Genomic DNA, 19,460 nt, shown 5'->3' on the forward strand with positions numbered 1-19,460 from the left:
GAGTTTGTGAGTTTGAGGCTCTTATTTCACATTTTTGTTCTCTAATGTTCTAGTGGCAGATGGGACGGGGGTGGGGTGGGGGATGAAGGTGGAGGGGGGTTAGTTTTGTGTTGACTTGGGCTCTGCCCATTTCCAGTTGAAAGCAATGGCATCATTCCATCTGTTCTGTGTTTGCTCCTAACTTGGGTAAAAGTTTTCACTGGAAAGCAGAGTTAACAAAAGGGAATGGGACGGTCTTGGCTTCTGGGTACCTTTTCTTTTCTCTCCAGTATCACGTTAACCACTACGGAAAGAATGGCAGTGATCCAGGGCTCCTTAAACCACAGCTCCTAGATACCAAAGGAACAGAGTTCAAGCCAAGCCCTCTAGTGAACTGTTAGTTCACTGGATAAAAGAAAGCTACTAGCCAGGCGTGGTGGTGCACACCTTTAATCCCAGCACTTGGGAGGCAGAGGCAGGTGGATTTCTGAGTTCGAGGCCAGCCTGGTCTACGGAGTGAGTTCCAGGACAACACAGAGAAACCCTGTCTTGAAACAAAACAAAACAAAAGAAAGAAAGCTACTTTTCTTTTATCCCTGCAAAAGGAAAATGGGCTAGCTTGTTAGGGGCATAACTGAGCCAAAGCAATGAGAAAGACTCAGATTGGCTCCTTATGATCTGTCCTTCTCTCCCTCCTCCCTTTCCCTTTTCTTCCCTCTTCCCCCTCCTTCAAGTATCCTACAACCTCCTCTATAGCTCAGACTAGCCTAAAGCTCACAATCCTCCTGTCTTAGCCTCCAGAGTGCTGGGACTACAGGCATGTGCCACCATATCTGACTATCAGTATGGTTATAAGATAAATAAAATATCTGACTATCAGTATGGTTATAAGATAAATAAAAAAGTTCCCCTTCTTTTTCTTTCTATTTTTGGGGTGGGGATAGGGGACATGGTAGACCCTGGCTGTGCAGCTCTGGCTAGTCTGAATTCAGATATCTGCTTACCTTTGCCTCCTTGGGTACTGTGATTAAAAGCACGTGCCACCACACCTGGTATTGATGGCAGATTCTTTTTTTTTTTTTTTTTTAAAGATTTGTTTACTATTTATTATATGTAAGTACACTGTAGCTGTCTCCAGAAGAGGGCGTCAGGTCTCATTACAGATGGTTGTGAGCCACCATGTGGTTGCTGGGATTTGAACTCCTGACCTTCGGAAGAGCAGTCGGGTGCTCTTACCCACTGAGCCATCTCACCAGCCCTTGATGGCAGATTCTTAACCTTAGCAATAGGCAACACCATGACAAATCCAATCGAAAGGTGAAACTGCCCAGAACGTAGTGTCAGATATTGGAAATGGTCATTTGCTTATTTTCTTTTTTCTCCCCTCCTCCTTTTTGCTGTTTGTTTTGTTTGTGTAGCCCTGGCTGTGTGGAACTCCATCTGTAGATCAGGCTGGCCTTGAACTCATAGAGCTCCACCTGCCTCTGCCTCCCAAGTTCTGGGATCACAGGTATGCACCACCACTGCCCAGAGCCATTTGTGTTTTCAACCCTCCTTTATGACTAATGAAGTCTTTTTTACTACTTAAAACAAGGCTTTCAGGGGCTGGAGAGATGGCTTAGCAGTTAAGAGCACTGACTGCTCTTCTGAAGGTCCTGAGTTCAAATCCCAGCAACTACATGGTGGCTCACAACCACCTGTAATGAGATCTGACGACCTCTTCTGGTGAGTCTGAAGGCAGCAACAGTGCACTTAGATATTATAATAAATAAATCTTAAAAATAAAATAAAAACTTTACAAATAAAATTAAAAATAGTACAAGATTAGGTACAAACAAACAAACAAAAACAAAAACAAAAAAACCCAAGGCTTTCAGAACCAGGAGGGAGAATCTTAGGTAACAATAGACATATTGACACTAGAGATCCACCTACCCAGTTTTATTGGGGAGAAAAGGACATCTTCTGCTACCAAAAAGAAGGGAACCCAGGGGCTCCTTCTGCAGCAATATCCTTCTTCAAAGTTCAGCCAAAGAAGGGAGAACAAGGTGTCCTCCTCAGACAGGCACACTGCCACCTCAGCAGGAAAACCCAAAGTTATGCTCTCTAGCTCTCAGCATTTGGCACTAAGGACAGCAGAAGACAGACAACCAAACTCCTCAGGATGCTCAACCTGCCAATCATTTAGTGCGTCTTCGTCTTCATCCTTTCTGGAAGCTCCAAGGTTGAGATACCCCAAAAAAGAAGGAAGTATTAAGGCCTTAGAACTCGCACCAGCACCTGCTCTGACACCTAGAGCCTGCTGAATTGTCTCTCTCCAGCAAAAAAAATCAAAAGATGTGCTCCTTCTGCTTAGTGAGGTTCACCCCCACAGCACCCCAGAACCAGTGGAAAAACAATCAAAAGAGGCTTATCACTTGCATTTGCCGCTCAAAAACCAGGGACACAGCTTGCTGAGTGGAATACAGGCTGGATTCTGGGTTTCAACCCTATTCCCTTTCAGTCAGATGCTGTTACACAGTCAGCAGCCTGTATAGCCATAGCAGCTGCGGGTTCTCGGGGATCCTCTGTGATGAGACAGATGATACAGACAGTAATAATAAGCAATAGCCTCGCCTCATATCTTTACCCTCTTAAGTCTTTAACAGTGAGCTCTGGGTCCTGGCCCTGCAGACAGATGTGTCTAAGGCAACCTAGGCAATCCAACTTGGGGGTTCTTTCTCCTTGTTGCTCACACTTATCAGCTCCTGACTTAATTCCTCTTGCTCCAGTTCCTCTAGCTCTTGCAGCAATTCATCCTCAACATGGGATGACAAGATTGGTCAAAGACAAAGGAAAAAAAAAAAAAAACCAACCAGAACACACCAAGAAAACAAACCAGTCCCCAAAGAGCCCACTTTTGAAGTTCTCTCCCAAATTTGTTCCAATAGCTTCTCTCAGGTTTCCTTCTAAGCAGCCACATGCTTTTGCCAATACTCTAATATTCTCTGACCCCTCTAATATTCTCTCACCCCAGTCACTTCATCCCTGTCATCTCCAAGACCCACAGAGTGAGAAATGGCACCCGAGATCTCCTGGGCCAGCTCCTGTTGTTCTGTGATGTTAGCTATCAGTCCCTCTGCCTTTCCAACGTCATTAAGAACAGGATACACTGCCAAGGAATCAGAGGGCGCTCTTCCCTCAGCCTCCCTTCCCTGAAGCCCCTAGCCACCATTGGCTTTCTCACCTCACACCATCAAGTCCTTCCATCATATAGCCTCACATTGGATTTTATACTTTCTTCCCTAAAGAAGCTTTAAAAATGAATCGTTTTTGCTTAGAATACCCTGACTAGCAAAAGGATCTTTCATGAAGAAAGCAAGGTTTCTAATCATTAAAGACATGTGTATATTTTGAGAAGTTTAAGAAATTCGAAGTGCAAGCTGGAGAGAAGGCTTAGTTGTTAAGAGCACTTATTGTTCTCCTAGAGGACACAGGTTTGGTTCCCACCATCTCATCTTTGATGCAGTGAGCATCCCACATGAGATATAGTGATTCTACATGAGATGCAGGAACCATCCCACCTGAGATGTAGTGACCATCCCAACTGTGATGCAGTTACTATCCCACATGAGATGCAGGGACCATCATCCCACATGAGACAGCTCACATTGCCTGTTAACTCCAGCTCTGGGGCACCCAAGACCCTCCTCTGATTTCTGTGGACACCCACACATGTGGCATAAACACACAGAGACATACACAAAAATAAAAGAAATTGAAAACAAACAAAAAAAATCTCAGAAGACAGAGAGGCTGGGAGATCTCTGAGTTTAAGGCCAGCCTGGTCTACATAGTAAGTTCTAGAACAACCAGGGGTACCAAGTCCCTGTATCAAAAACAAAACAAAAGAACACATACAAAACAAAACCAAAAAGGCCGGGCGATGGTGGCTCACGCCTTTGATCCCAGCACTTGGGAGGCAGAGGCGGGTGGATTTCTGAGTTCGAGGCCAGCCTGGTCTACAGAGTGAGTTCCAGGACAGCCAGGGCTACACAGAGAAACCCTGTCTCAAAACAAAACAAAACAAAACCAAAAAGAAAAGAGAAAAAACCTTATAGAGGACCCAGCAGTTCCCAACACCACATCTGATAACTCAAAACTACCAGTAACTCCAGTTCTAGTTTCTTGATCAGTATTTTTTCTGTCTCCTCCAGTTTCTGTATTGTTTCTTCAGGAATTAAACCCTCCTTTTCTTCAAGAGTCCAATGGAGCACACCCGTATTGTATGAAGGAAAAGTATTAGCTACCAGTTACTGAGTACACAGTGTATGCTAGGTGTACATTCTAAGTAATTATAATGAACGTGTTGGTGTCACTGGACAAATATGAAGACGAGCACAAAGACTGAAATGTTTTTGTCTGGAGTCATGTTCAGTAGATTAAGTCGTGATCAAAATGTTGTGCTGGGTATGGTGGCACATACCTAAAAATACCAACACTTGAAAGGCTGCTACAAGAGGATAGCTGTAAGTTTGAGGCCAGTCTGACCTTCACATGAGTCCAGGTCAGCCAGGACTATATATAGCAAAATCCTGACTCAAAAGAGGAAAATAAAAGAAGCAAGCAGACTCCAAAGCCCATGTTCTTTGGCACCTTCTTAGTTTCATTTTAAGTCACATTTGATGACCACTGTCCCACTTGCTGTCTGTCTTGATGTCAAAGATCCTGCTCTACATGATCAAACTAAAGGAAGTTCAAGGGACTGGGGTACAGGGAAGACAATGTACCAGTCTCTCCCCCCATTTCTATAGTGAATAACCTTTGCAAATAAAAGTCTGGTGCCTTCTGCCTGCTTTAAACCCTCCCATCCTCTCTGCATTGCTGACGGGATAATAACCCAAAAATGCTTCTGGAATATACAAGGTCTTTCATGACCTGCTCATCTCGCCATCTACGCTCCTACATCCTTTCCTTTTTACATCCCCCACATCCCCCAAACTCAGAACGGCCAGCTTTCCATAAACTACTGTAATTGGGTATATGTGTCGTGAAGGCTCCTCCCAGGGTTACCTCAGTGTCACACCGGGAAAACGGTAAGCCTTTTTGAACATGGTATCCAGAGCCTACATCTATGCTGCCTTGGTTTTTTGGGATCATCTGTATTGCTGAGTTGCACATTATACTGCCAATGAGTTTTTCTAGACACACCCATATCAGCAGATACAGCTTAAAGAAAATTGTCTTTCCTTTTCACTTTGGATCTCTTTTATTCAAATGAAGTAAGCAACAACATTTTAGAAACGACTGGATACAGCCACCTGGAAAGCAGTCCCCTCAAGCCCATGCATGCCACAGGAGTTAACAATTGTCTCACCACCATCCATTCACACCCCCTGACTCAGTCCAGCTCAAGGCTGACTGGGACAAGGCGGTTGGATAAGGTTGGCCTCTGGCAACAGGGTGCCAGGCTGGGTCAAGGTTTTCAGGCCAGCCTGTCTCCTGGGCCTCTTCTTGCCTGGCTCTTGTTGTTCCCATTCCCTTCTGGCCAGCACCTCCCAGGAGGCCCAATGTCTCCCAGGGTCACACCTCCTAAAGAGTCTGCCGAGTCCAGAGTCCATTCATTGCTCTCTCTCTCCCGCCTCTATCCCTCGGCTTGCCTGCCTTCCTCTAGACTATCACCATTCTGAGAAGGGCCTTGGCCAATCCCTCCAGGATATAGATAGCCATGACATCATCAATCAGGATATAGCGCAATTAAAACCTTGGAGGGACAAAGCCTCGTGCTATGGTTGGCTCATTCCTGAGCTACTCCCTACTACCAGAAAAGGCCGGCCGGCCCCAACCTTATTTCCAAACAGTATTAACTTTTAGTCCCTACAAAGAAATGCACAGCGTTATGGCACCCCACTATTTGAAACCGTTGGAGGAGGTCTCAGGGTGGGTTCCAACACAAGGAAACAACAACCTGGTGCACTCTAATCAGGACACAACTTCAGTTTACATGTTAGAAAAATGGAAACAGACTGGAGAGATGGCTCAGTGGTTAAGAGCACTGCCTGCTCTTCCAGAGGTCCTGAGGTCAATTCCCAGCAACCACATGGTAACTCACAGCCATCTGTAATGGGATCTGATACGATACCCTCTTCTGGTGTGTCTGAAGACAATGACAGTATCATATACATAAATAAATCTTTGTGAAAAAGAAAAGAAAAATGGAAACAACCCATACGGTGGCAGAACCCTGACTGTCACACGTGGACACTTTAATACAAGAGCCCCTGACAAGGCTTTCTTGATTTTAGTTTTACACTGCAGATGAGGCTTATCCACAGGATTGGACCTCAGAGTCCAGCTTGGGCCTTTGCAAATGTCTCTAATCCTTGAGTTAACGTTTGAAGACTCATCCCATCCCGGATGTGAATGCAGGTAACGCCTGGAACAAAGAGCAGTCACATTTTACCACACTTTCAAGGCTCTGCCGTATACTACCCACCCTACACTTACTTTATCTTCTTTTAAGAACTCCCCCCCCCTCACCCCCCAGCAGTGACTCAGTACCAAGTCTGCCAACGTCTATGATATTCCGATTCTCATCATCAAAGAAGACCATCTGAGAGAAAGGAACTCCGGTCTTGTGGTGCAACCTGTGAAGAACAAGGCAGGGGTAACCACTTGTCAAGCTGACTTCTTTTGTAGTCCACTTGCTCCCACACCAGCTGTCTGCCTACCTCTCAAAGTGTGTGACTTTGCTGCCTGGGTAGATTTCCCGCTGAATAAAGTATTTGCCAAGGTCAAAGAGCTCCAGGAGTTGGTTGGCCCCTTGTATCTCACTTGTCCTTAAAAAAAAAAAAAAAAAAAAAAAGGCATTAAATACATGCATTAGGGGAGTGCCAGAGATGCAGGCAAAGTTAGGTATAAGGGGATAAAGGGACAACTTTGCCCTGTTATTCAGTTCCAGAGATTCCGACATAGCTAGCGCTGAACTAATCTTTAGTAATTTAGAAGTACAGAAAGCTAATGATAGAAAAGCAACGAAGGCCGGGCAGTGGATAGCGCATGTCTTTAACCCTAGTAGTTGGGAGGCAGAGGCATGTGGATCTCTGTGAGTTGGAGGCAAGCCTGGTCTACAGATCAAGTTCCAGGACAGCCTGGGCTACACAGAGAAACCTTGTCTCGAAAACAACAGCAACAAAAACAAACGAACAAACAGAAAAGAAAAAAAAAGAAAGAAAGAAAAGCAACGAAAATATTTTTACATTTGCACTTCCTAGTTTTCGGTACTCAGGGAGTTAAGTGCAATTTCTTTATGCATCTACTTGAGTCTGCAGCACAGTTACTTATCTCACCGAGAAGCAGCGGCGACAGGCACGCCAAGGCTCTGCAGTCTTCCCAAGACCTCGGGCACCTCCGGGTACAATTGGATGTTCTGGCCCCGCCTGTCTCGTACAGTTCCATCGCTGGAGAATATGACAGAACGCTCAGTTCCCGCAATGTCTTTTCTGGTCCCATACCTCTTATAGTCTCACCTGCTCTTGTGGAATGGGGGGTCTACGTGTGTATCTACCCAGAAAGGCCAGAGCGTGTAATCTGCAAGAGGAAGGAGGAAGAAGGTTCAAGCTGGAGGAGTGCAGACACTTAGCTACCGCGGGGAGCGGAAAAGGGAAGCGCCTTATAAAATCCCCCTGCCGTTCCTTACCCAGATCAAAAACCGCAAGCTTTGGCAGCCGCGTCATGATCCACCCGCAAATCCAAACTTGGCGCTGAGTGTGTCCCAATTCTATGGCGGCCAAGTAGGCGGCGGGCGAGCCACAGAGAACCGGCAAAGCCCGGGTGACTAGAGCGTCGCTCGGCCTCCTCCGACAGCGCAAGAGCGCCTTCGGAGGCTCTGCGGGGAGAATAGCTGCAACCGGCGACCACACCTCCCTCCAAGGCGCGGGCCACAAAGTATTCCTTACACCACCCAACTCACTTCTCACTAGAGAAGCCACAGCTTTCTTTGTGCACTTCTGTCTTGAAATTGAGACCTCATCTCATGAGTTTATTACTCTGCACTCATCTTGTCTTCATGTCAGAATCTTGACAGTATAAAAAACTAGTCTTCAGCAACAGTATAAGCAGAAAGAATGTAGTGTCTGCACCCCAAAGTGATTTAACCACAGCTACACAGGAGGCCTAGGCAGGGGGTTGAGATCAGCATGGGCAATGAATGAAAATCTAGTCTTATAAAGGGGTGGGTCCGTAAGGTTTTTGAGACTTTCTTCAAGCCACTGTGAAGGGCTAGGAGGGCTGCCCTGGGAAAGGATTTCTTTTGGTTTCTACCGTCCTCAGCAACAGTATTTTAACAGATGTGAGTTTGTACAAATGGATTTGTAGTGCTTGCCAATTTCTGAAACTATTCTTGCTGCAGACGCCCGCGCCCCCTCTCCCCGCCCCCCTTCTTCCTTTCTCAAGGTAGGATCTCACTATGAAGGCAAGGGTAACCTTTAATTCACTAGGTATGCAACTTAGGCTGCTCTGGAATTCTTGATTCTCATGCTTTAGCCTCCCAAGTGCTGGAATTACATTCGTGAACCACCACAGCTAGCTACCATGTCCGATTTCAAATTACCAAGGGAGTCATTTAACATGGAGTCAGGAAGTGTGACAACACTTGGCACTTGTGAGCTTAGAACTGACCGAAGCCCACATTGGAGTAGGCTTTCCTAGTCTAGTGATCCTTCTACGGGACGAGGACCAAACACTACCTGAGCTTGCTTCACAGGTGGAGTGCAAAAGCGGGCTAAACTGGTATTTAGAACTTTGAAGAAATAATTCCCCTGGGCTCAGTGTGCAGGGGACACAACCCATCCAGAATCATTTGGGATAATGGAATAAAATGTTTTTCAGTTGAAAAGCCAAGCCAGGTGGGTCATGCCTGTAATCCCACCTACTAGGTAGGCAAAGGAGAGAGGATTAAAAATTCAAGGGTGTGGTGGCCTTCTCCTTTAATTCCAATGCTCAGGAGGCAGAGGCAGACAGATCTCTGAGTTTAAGGCCAGCGTGGTATACATACTAAGTTCCAGGACAGCTAGAGCTATATAGACTCTGTCTCAAAAACAAAACAAACAAACAAAAACAAAACAAAAACAACAAAACAAGAGTTCAGGGCCAGCCTGGGATACCTATCAAACACCTGTTTTAAAATAAAGAATATTCCAAGCTGGACGTGGTGGCGCACGCCTTTAATCCCAGCACTCGGGAGGCAGAGGCAGGTGGGTTTCTGAGTTCGAGGCCAGCCTGGTCTACCGAGTGAGTTCCAGGACAGCCGAGGCTACACAGAGAAACCCTGTCTCGAAAAACCAAATTAAAAAAAAAAAAAAAAGAAAGAATATTCCAGGCTGATGGCACATGCCTTTAATCCCAGCAGACAAATCCATGTGAATTTGAGGCCAGTCTGTCTATATAGTCTGTCTACATAGTTCTAGGCCAGCTGGCACTACAAAGTCAGACACCTTCCACCCTATCCCACCCACACCTTCTCAAAACTAACCTAAGAGCAGCACCTTTCCTTCCACCGTTCTACTTCTACTGGTTATAGCCACTTGGATTTCAGTTATTTGTGTCAAGAAGAAAGAGTCCAGATGGCCAGGAAATATTTTATTGATAACCAAGGATACAGCCATAAGACAGGGAAGCACACATGACTGCAAACTAAAACCCAATAGCCAGCAGGGGCCATCTGGGCCAGGAACACTGCACCCTGGGGTCCTCACATTCTCCCACCAGTAGACACACAAGATTGGGCATCCAAGAGAGGGGGCAGTGGCTCTGGTGTCCCAGAGAGTGAGAGGATATGTGATGCCACATTATGATTGGCAGGGCAAGGAGGTAAACGGAACCAAGTTTCTTCACTGCCCAAGACCACCTCCTCCTCTAAGAGCCAACACCAGGTGGAGGACGGAACCACCTAGAATCTTGTAATCAGCTGCTGTCTTCTCATCATTCCTACAGAGAAGAAAAAGCATTAGAAATCCATCTAAAATGGGCATTTGTAACCTGAGTTTGGTGGATCTCTGAGAGGCCTATGAAACTGTATGAGAAAAATATTCTTTTACTAACCTCTAAGGGTAATTAGTATTTAATTTTGAATACAGAGACCCACAGTGTTAACAATATGATAGCTTACACAATAGAAATTAGATGATATCACATTATGACTATTTGCAAGTATCTTGAAAATGTAAAAACAAGAAAAAAGCAATTATCAGACTAATCATTAGACCTTCTAATAAGATGTTAATAAGGAGGGCTGGAAAGATGGCTCAGAAGTTAAAAGCTCAAATTGCTTCTCTTGCAGAGGACCTGAGTTCAGGTCCCAGTACCCACTTCAGGAGGCTCACAATCTCATTTAAATAAGGTTCCAGGAGGATCTGACAGCTCTGAAATCTGAGGGCACCTGTACTCAAGCGTATATACCTATAAATACATACCTGAACATAATCAATTTAAAGGCATATAAAAGCACATATATTACTATTCTACAAATTTGTTTTAGTAGTTTGTTAACTAGCTCAATATTAGTTTACAATCCAATCTATTTTACTCTAAGTCTGGAATATTCTATGCTTTCTCTTATATTCTGAGAAGATTCTATATGCTTCATCAGACTGCGAAAGAGCGGCAAGCAGGGACACACTGAAGCAGCACAGGCCCGATGAACCTGTAGCCTCGTCACCTTCCCCTGCACTCATCCTCACACAAGGCAGCTATACCTCACTTCCCACCCAAGCTTACATTTGCTTGCCACTGTAGATGAGCCGCTGCTGCTGGGGGGGAATCCCTTCTTTTTCTTCCACACGCTCCTTGATTCGCTCCACCTTTGGAGAAACAAGTGGTCAGAGGCTGCTTAGAATTAGACAAATACTAGCCTTTAGTCCCAGCACTTGGAAGGTAGAGACAGGCTGCTCTCTATGAATTCAAGGCCAGTCTGAGTTCCAGGACAGCCAGGGGTACACAGAGAGAAACTCTGTCTCGGAAAACTAAAATAAACAAACAAACAAACAAACCAATGCTAAGAACAAAGGCTGTATAGACAGACAACCTGAGAAGGAAAGGACCAAGGTCATAAGCACATGCAAGCACACACATGCAAGCACACATACAGAGAAAGGACGCTGAGCACCTGACTCACCTTGTCTGTGGGTTCGATGTCTATCTCAATCTCCTTCCCAGTCAGCGTCTAAAACAGGCAAAGATGGCGTAAGTCCCACAGCCCGATACCAAGGTGCTTTCTGTGGTGGACTGAATGAGAATAGGCTCATGTTTGAATACATGGCACACAGTTGGTGGAACGGGAAGTATTAGAGGTGTGGTCTTGTTGGAGGCTTCAAAAGCCCAAGCCATGTTCTCTTTCTCTGCCTCATGCTTGTGGACTGAGGTTTAAGCTCTTAGCTTCTGCTCCAGAACCATGCCTACCTGTCTGCTGCCATCCTCTCTGCCATGATAGTATTGGACTTCCCCTCTGAAACGGTAAGCTCCAAATTAAATACGTTCTTTTATCATAGTGTCTTTTCACAAAAATAGAAGAATTTTTTTTTTTTGGTGACAGGGTTTATTTTGTGTGGCCCTGATCTTTGCCTTCCAAGTGCTGGGATTAAAGGTATGCACTACCATTGCCTGGCAAGACATGTTCTAAGTGTAACATCTTATCTTGGTCTCTGGGGTTCTCTCTGCTGAGAGTTGTTATGTATATATTCTCAGCAATACTACCCTGAAGAATCAGAAGGCTGTGCCACAGCCCATGTCATCAGGCAGTGTAAGACAGCATTCTGCGAACCCATTTGATCCCCTTAATGCCACAAGCCGTTCCCCACCCCCACCCCAAGTCAGCAAGAATATCAGGAATTCTTTGGATGAGATGCAATGACAACTGAACTAGGTTAAGCAATCCTAAAGTAAGGACTTTATCCCAGGGCACAAATTACATTTATATAATGCAAAGAGTTTTCAAGGGCACAAGTAATCACCACCAACTAGATTTTTTTTGAAATGCTAGAGTTGAACATTATATTCTTTCCTAGTGTCCCAGAATTCTATCTAAATCCTAAACTCCAACTCAAATTGCTTGATTTCCACAGGCTAAAACTAGGTAACCAAATATATTTGTGTACAAACTGTAAATCTGTGATTCACACAACCTCTAATCCACCCATCATCTTTTGTATTGCTTTGACTAGGCAGCCTAGACTGGCCTGGAACTCACCCTTGTAATTTTCCTGTCTCAGCTTTCTCTAACTGCTGTGATTTTAGGAGTGTGCCCAACGGCTTCGGTATGTGCTCTTACAGAAAGATCTGAAGGGCCTGCAGTAATCCTGACCACAAACACCACACTTGGCCTAGTTTAGGTTTTTTTTTTTTTTTCCTTCTATTTTCTTCAATACCCTCCCTTCTCCCTTCAAACTTCAAGGATCTTTAATATGTGATTTCCCCAAGATGGTTCAATGAGTGGAAGCACTTGCTGCCACACCCAATCACCTTTGTTCAACTCCTAGGTCCCACATGAAAAGGACAACACCAATTTCTGCACAGTTGTCTTCTGACCTTTACATGCCCATACAAGCATGCATTTATATATATACAAAACATAAATGCAATTCAAACATTTCCAATATATAATGCCTTTATCTGTCTCAGTCAATGTCATTAACACTTTTAACACCAATAGCACCAAAATTTTTTTTTGTCTTGTTTTGTTTTATTCCGAGACAAGGTCTTACTATGTAGCTCAGGTTGACCTCATTCACTCTGTAGCTCAGGCCAGCAACAAATTTGACATCCTCCTGTCTCTACCTTGTAAGCAGTATGATTATAGGTGCATTCTATGATAGCTGATTTTATTTTTTAAGCCCTTTTCTTTTTCTTTTTTTTTTTTTTTTTCCAAGACAGGGTTTCTCTGTGTAGCCCTGACTGTCCTGGAACTTACTTTGTAGACCAGGCTGGTCATGAACTCAGAAATCCGCCTGCCTCTGCCTCCCAAGTGCTGAGACTAAAGGCGTGCGCCACCATTGCCTGGTAAGCCTTTATTTCTATTTTATGTGTGTAGGTGCTATACCTGCAATGTTTGCTCACCACATGCATCAGTGCCCGTGGAGGCCAGAAGGCATCGGATCCCAGGGAACTGCTACTAATGATTATGAGCCGCCAGATGGGTGCTAAGAAGCAGAACCTAGGTCTTTTGAAAGAGCAGTCTATTATCCCAGCACTCCCGGGTACTGAGAGCAGCCTGGGACATATAGTAAGATCCCATCTCAAAAACACAAAATTAGAGCTAGGGATGTAGCTCTGGTGGTAGAGTACCTGCCTATCATGCATGACGCCCTGGGCTCTATAACATAATAAAAAGTAAAATACAGATTATTTTATGTACTAGCATAAATAGTGAAAATGTAAATCTTATTATTTCATTACACTCCTTTAGTTTCTGACCTGTATGTTTGTGAGGGATCCTTGTTACATGGTATTCATGTGGAAGTAAGAGGGCAATTTAAAGGACTCAGTTCTCTCCTTCCATGTGGGTCCTGAGGACTGAACTCCAGGTTTCCAGGCTTGTCGGCAAGGCCTTTACCAACTGAGCCATCTCATTTGACTACAGTCTGTAATTATTTAAAGAATGTATAACTATGTATCAATACCTACATTCACATATGTACATACAGAGGAAAAAATAAAGAACTCACTATAGCGATTCTTGCTAAGAAGTGGGAGCAGATTTGTTTTTACAGCAGGTCTCACTGTGTAGTCCTGCCTAGCCGAGCTCACTGAGCAGGCTGCCCTTACAGAGATCTGCTGGCCTGTCTCCAGAGCACTGAGCCACAGCTGAGCTTCATGGATATTTATTTTCAATCAAAGGCCCCCCTTTTTCCTACATTTGCGACCTGTCCTTGCTGTGCTGCCCAGGCTGATCTTAAACACTTCTATGCTCAGATGAGTCTCTTGCTTCAGCTTCCCGAGGAGCCGAGTCTCCAGGTTCAAGCCCCACCTTACGGGCTCTGATTTCTCTTTTCCTCTCCTCCTGCTCCTCCTCTGCATGTCAGGTGAGAGCTTCATTGAGCTGTATCCTTAGGCTTCTTTTGCACCCCTAAAGATTGATTTGTTTATTGAGCCAGGGTCTCACTATGTGGCCCTGTCTGGCCTCAAACAGCCCCTGCCTTCTGAGTGCTGGAAGAACTATTTTTATGTGAATGAGTGCTTTGCCTCAATGTATATAAACATACCTAGTGCATGTCTGGTGCCTGTGGAGGCCAGAAAAGGGTGCCAGGTCCTTTGGAACTTGAGTTATGGATGGTCGTGAGCTGCCAGATGGGTGCTAGGAACCGGACTGCAAATGCTTTTAACCACCACTCTTTCTTTAGAGGTTCTAAGTTGTGTAGGTTGGCCTTGAACTCATACTGTGCCTGAACTTAGGCTCCTCCTGCCTCAGTCTTCTCAGGAGTTAGGGTTTCAGACCTACACACTACCAGACATGGCTACCCAGCTCACTTTTAAGCTTTAAATTAATTAAAATTCAATATAATCAGCTTTAAATTCCTCAGTTTCACTAATCACATTTCAGTGTACATATTAACTGCTACTATTTTGGAAACAACTCAAACATTCTTGATACTCTATGAAGCAACAGAATTAGTAACTTCATTTTATAGCTTCCAGTGAAATCATGGATATAATATATAAAGAATAGTCCAGTCTGTGATCTAACTAGCAACTGATAAGAAATGAGGAAGAAAGTGAAGTATATTTTAAAAAATAAATATGAAAGCCAGATAAACCAAATGAACAGTGGGTCATTTGGTGATAGTAAAAAGTCATTTAATTTTGTTGTTTTTTTGAGATGGGACCTGAAACTGTCTATGTAGATCAGGCTAACCTTGAACTCATGAGAAAAAAGCATGTGCTACCATGCCCACCAGTCATCTAACTTTTTCTGCGTGGCAATTCTTTCACAAATACACACACACACACACACACACACACACACACACACACATCTGGGCTTTGTTTCAAAATATCAGGATGGAGGAGTTTGACATACAACAATGTCCATGAGATGATAATTTGAGATGATATGGTTCTATGGATGAATAATACATATTATTATGTATTATTTTTATTTTTATTTTATTTTTTATTTTAAGGTGTATCCTAGGCTGTGCTATGTAGCCAATACTTGCTACATAGCATAGGATAACTTGCACTTTTTAAGGATAAGTTTACTTAAGTTTAAAGAAAAAACCCCAGGGCAGGCAAGCTGTAACCTTGGCAGCTGTGTGAAGGAGGAATACAAAGGGAGAACAGTGTGTTGCTTGTGTTTGTGGACAGCCACACAGCACAAGGAGCAGTGGGTAGTACAGACAGAGACAATGAGAGATGAGAGAAAAAGCCAAGAGTCTAGGAAAGCATGGCCACAATCTGAAAGAAACTGAAAAGAAGACAGAAGTCATACTTTTCCTAGTCCCCAGTGACTCAGGGTTTGGTCTGCAATGCACAGCCAACCGTGAATTGATTTTTTTCTTGCCTTTACCCCTCCTCCAACACACACAGACACAAAACACACACAGACAGACACAGACACAGACACACACACACACACGCTAGGACTACAGATATGTGGTACCACTCCCATTTTGGTTTGGTTTTCTGTACAGGCTTTAAATTGTCAATAATAAAAATTAATGTTATTAAGCTCACACACAATGGAAGTGGAAACTTCACGCACAATGGAAGTGGAAACTTCTAGTTTCATCAGAAAGTTAGTTACATCAAATGAAGTTTTACTGGGGCACACGGGTGAAAGGATATCTTCCTAAAGCAAACATGTGCAACAACACTGCTATCCTGAAACAGGCACAGGAGAAAGGCTGCTTGATGAAGGTGTATAATATGACCCCACAGACAGCACTGAGCCTTGGTTTGGTTTGCACTCCCTAACGACACACACACGTACGGGTTCGCCTTATACAGCGTTGCTAAGAAAAACTCGCCCAAGAACTGCTCTCGAGGTTCCTGCAGCAGCTTATTGCTTCTGCGGCCTCCCCTCAGGCTGGTTGGTGAACCTGCCGGTTTCTTCAGGATTGAACTCCAGTTGCTGGTCATGCCTGATGTCTGATTGCTGAAAGGACTGGTCTATAGCTGCCATTTCATGCCTAGTGTCTAGAGGACTGTTCTGCAGCTGCTGAGTTGTATTTGGTGTTTAGTATGGGACTGAACTGCTGCCAAAGAAGATTGAACTAGTAACTTTTCTCTTCCACTACTTCTGCTGGGTGGTGGGCTAGAGGAGAGGTTGAACCCTTATTCGAAGTAGGTTGCAAAAAATGTATGTCTACACACATATTTTGAAACAGAGTCTCACCACTGGTCTGGTGTGAGCAGCCATGACAGGCCTGCCCTTTCCTGGGTGCTGGGAATCTCAGGCCCTCATGCTTACAGACCAAGTGCTCTTCCTCACTGAGCTGACTCTCCAGGCCTAAAAGGCATTCCTTGTTTGTTTTTGTTTTGTTTTTTTGAGACAGGGTTTCTCTGTATAATGTTCCTGGCTGTCCTGGAACTCCATTTGTAGACAAGGCTGTCCTGGAACTCAGAGATCTGCCTGCCTCTACCTCCTGAGTACTGGGGTTAAAGACATGCACTACCACATGTTTCCAGGAGATATTCTTGATACAAAGTTATCATACTGTGATGGTGAAAGATCTCTATATTATGGATTGGAGGTTTTTGTTTGTTGTTTTGAGACAAGGTCTCACTATGTAATAAGGCAACTGGAATGCTGCATCCCAGCTTCTGCAGGCTGGGAAGATAACTGGTAGACTCCCTGGAAAACAATTTGACAGTTCTTTTAAAGTTATATATAACATCTACACGGCCTAGTAATTCCACTTCAAGATATTTATAAAAAAAGAAAAGAAGGGCTGGAGATAGCTCAGAGGTTAAGAGCACTGGCTGCTCTTCCAGAGGTCCTGAGTTCAGTTTCAAGCAACCACATGGTGGCTCACAGAGATCCAGTGCCCCCTTCTCCCCTGTAGGCATACATGCAGCCAGAACGCTGTATACATAACAAATAAATCTTTCAAAAAAAAAACCCAAAAAACAAAAAAACAAAACTGTGTTCCAAATACCTGGCAGACTAGCAGGATTAACCCTCGATTAAGGTAATGGGAAGGTAACTTATGATAGAAAATGCTACATTTTATTTGAGGTCCACAGACATAAGGTAATACATTTCATTCAGAAATGGTTTAGGCTGGTAGCTACCATACATAATGTCCTACGCCATTCCAAACAAAACAAAACCAGGAAGGACTTAATTGTGAAGAAGAAAGTGGTATAGATAGGCAAGAAATCAGCAATACAGAGAAACAGCTGAAAAATGAATAATGTCCAAAGAACATTCACAGTGTGTGTGTGTGTGTGTGTGTGTATGTGTGTGTGCAAGAAAGAGATGGACAAAGGGATTAATATTAGATAGAAGTGGGGCTAAAGAGATGCCTCAGTGGTTAAGAGCACTCTTTCCAAGGAGCTGGATTTGGATCCCAGAACTCACATGGTGGCTCACAACTACCTGTAATTCCAGTTCCAGGGAATCTAGTGGCCTCCTTGGGCACCACCAGGCACACAGGTGCCAAGACATATAAGCACGGACAGCACCCATACACACACATATACTAAAGATGCGATTTAAAAAAAAAGAATAGGCAGGTGCTGCAGAACAGAAGTTAGACAATATTAAGACGATGTCTGCCTGTAATCCTAGCCTCTGGCGGTTCACATGCAGCAGGCTGTGAGACTGTGGATGGGGGGCTGGGGGTGGGCTGCTTGTCTTAGCAATTAGAGGGCTAACACAGGTGGATCTCCACAAGCTTGAGAGCAGCCTAGGCTACAGAGGCTGGTTCAAAATCCCAAGTAATCCTCCACCTCCACCACCACCGCCATCATAGATCCACTGAACAGGGAGGGACTATCATTCTTATGATCCATTAAGTCTGAGCCTACCCAAAACACAGTGTTGTATATATTAAAAACAAAGAATAAAATGGTGTTTAAAACTCAAAGACCTGCTGGGCAGTGGTGGCGCACGCCTTTAATCCCAGCACTTGGGATGCAGAGGCAGGCGGATTTCTGAGTCCGAGGCCAGCCTGGTCTACAGAGTGAGTTTCTGGACATCCAGGGCTGCACTGAAAAACCCTGTCTCCAAAAACAAAACAAAACAAACAAAAAGAGTCAAAGACCTATTGCTAATTCATAGATTACCCATGTCTGAAAAACAGTAATCATCAACTTGCCCTCTGACTTCAATCTTTAATTAAAGTTTTTTTTGGAAGGAATGTAGAAAAAAAGGCTAATAGTTGACGTGTCCAGTAACTGAAGATAGACTGAACACAGCAATGAAAAGGTCAGATTAATGCCAGGCCTCCTCATTATTATCATTTTTGTGTCTCTGTCTAAATGTACAGCAGAATGGCCTGATGGGTTTAAAACTGAACATCTACGGGAGTTGAAGACAGAGTACCAAGAACCAACGCATCGATAAGTAGCCTAAATTAGCCAAAGAAATGAGGCTAGTTCTTAATGTCCAGTTCCGACAGAAGGTGCCTAGTACCACTCCGAGCTTAGCTACTGTAAGACGGGTGAGACACTAACCTTGGCTCGTAGTCTAGCTACTGAAAGGCCCTCACTTTCATCAGACTCTAATCAGTGCTGTGCTCTGGAGGGAGCCTGTGTTAGGGCCTGAGAGAAGTATACAATCTAGGCATGAAGAACAGGGGACAAAGCTTTCCCAAAAAATTCTGGAGTGAGGAGCCAAGCTGCTGCCAGGCCTTCTCTATGACTGCAAGGGCTTGAATACAGTGAGACCAGGACAAACGCTGCCTCCTTCTGGGTCTGAATACAGACTGGCAAGAAAGTAGGACAGGCTTCCTTGTAAGACCCGAAGTCTTCAGGCTGGATCGGCCTCCAGAGCTCAAAGCCTCCCGGGGTCCCCCTAGTTCCCATCAAGCCTCGCGCAGGGCCCCGAGGGTGTCAGCCCTCCAAGTTCAGGAAAGGCATGGTTTTCCTTCCCGCCTCTCCCTTAAGGCGCAGCGGCCAACCCTGCACCGAGTCTTGGAAAGTCTGGAAACGCTCCCACCTTCACTTTAATTAGCATCTTCTTCCCAGGTTGGGGTTGCAGGCGGCTAGAGTGCTGCTTCTCCCGCTGTGGTCGCTGCTGCCGCTGCCGCTTCCCAGCACTCCACGGCAAGGAACACTTCTGCTTCCGGGTCACTCTCTGGACCCACCCTCTCCTCTTTCCACCGGGTTCCCGAAACGCTCAGGAGTGCCCTCGTGTTCTGTGTCAGTGGGGTTGTAAAGAGAAAGGCAAGTCGGCTAGGAACAGCCAGACGGCGCCCTGAGACCCCGCGCGTGGCCACCGAACTGGTGTTAGCGGCGAGCTGGAACGGAACAAACTACTTGTCCCATCATGCCTGGAGGCAGCT

General features: G+C 44.7%; 2 protein-coding genes across 3 annotated transcripts; both read right to left on the reverse strand.

The window, feature by feature from the left end:
* Positions 1-5,208: 5,208 nt before the first annotated feature.
* Mdp1 (magnesium-dependent phosphatase 1) lies at positions 5,209-7,771 on the reverse strand. Of its 2 annotated transcripts, NM_023397.5 has the most exons (6): positions 7,658-7,771; positions 7,488-7,548; positions 7,308-7,418; positions 6,690-6,797; positions 6,520-6,605; positions 5,209-6,394 (listed from the first exon to the last, which is right to left on the reverse strand). In NM_023397.5, exons 1-6 carry the CDS (start codon positions 7,692-7,694, stop codon positions 6,303-6,305), a joined length of 495 nt encoding a protein of 164 aa, NP_075886.1. In that variant the 5' UTR covers positions 7,695-7,771; the 3' UTR covers positions 5,209-6,302. The 2 variants fall into 2 exon arrangements, 1 of the variants encoding a protein (NP_075886.1); NR_028316.2 differs by having other exon boundaries at positions 7,308-7,548.
* A 1,811-nt stretch (positions 7,772-9,582) lies between these two features.
* Positions 9,583-19,200, reverse strand: Nedd8 (neural precursor cell expressed, developmentally down-regulated gene 8). Its single transcript, NM_008683.4, has 4 exons — positions 19,115-19,200; positions 11,132-11,179; positions 10,735-10,817; positions 9,583-9,945 (listed from the first exon to the last, which is right to left on the reverse strand). Exons 1-4 carry the CDS (start codon positions 19,130-19,132, stop codon positions 9,849-9,851), a joined length of 246 nt encoding a protein of 81 aa, NP_032709.1. The 5' UTR covers positions 19,133-19,200; the 3' UTR covers positions 9,583-9,848.
* Positions 19,201-19,460: the final 260 nt, after the last annotated feature.

The sequence above is a fragment of the Mus musculus genome, chromosome 14, assembly GCF_000001635.26.
Source record: "Mus musculus strain C57BL/6J chromosome 14, GRCm38.p6 C57BL/6J".
NCBI classification, from domain to species: Eukaryota; Metazoa; Chordata; class Mammalia; order Rodentia; family Muridae; genus Mus; species Mus musculus.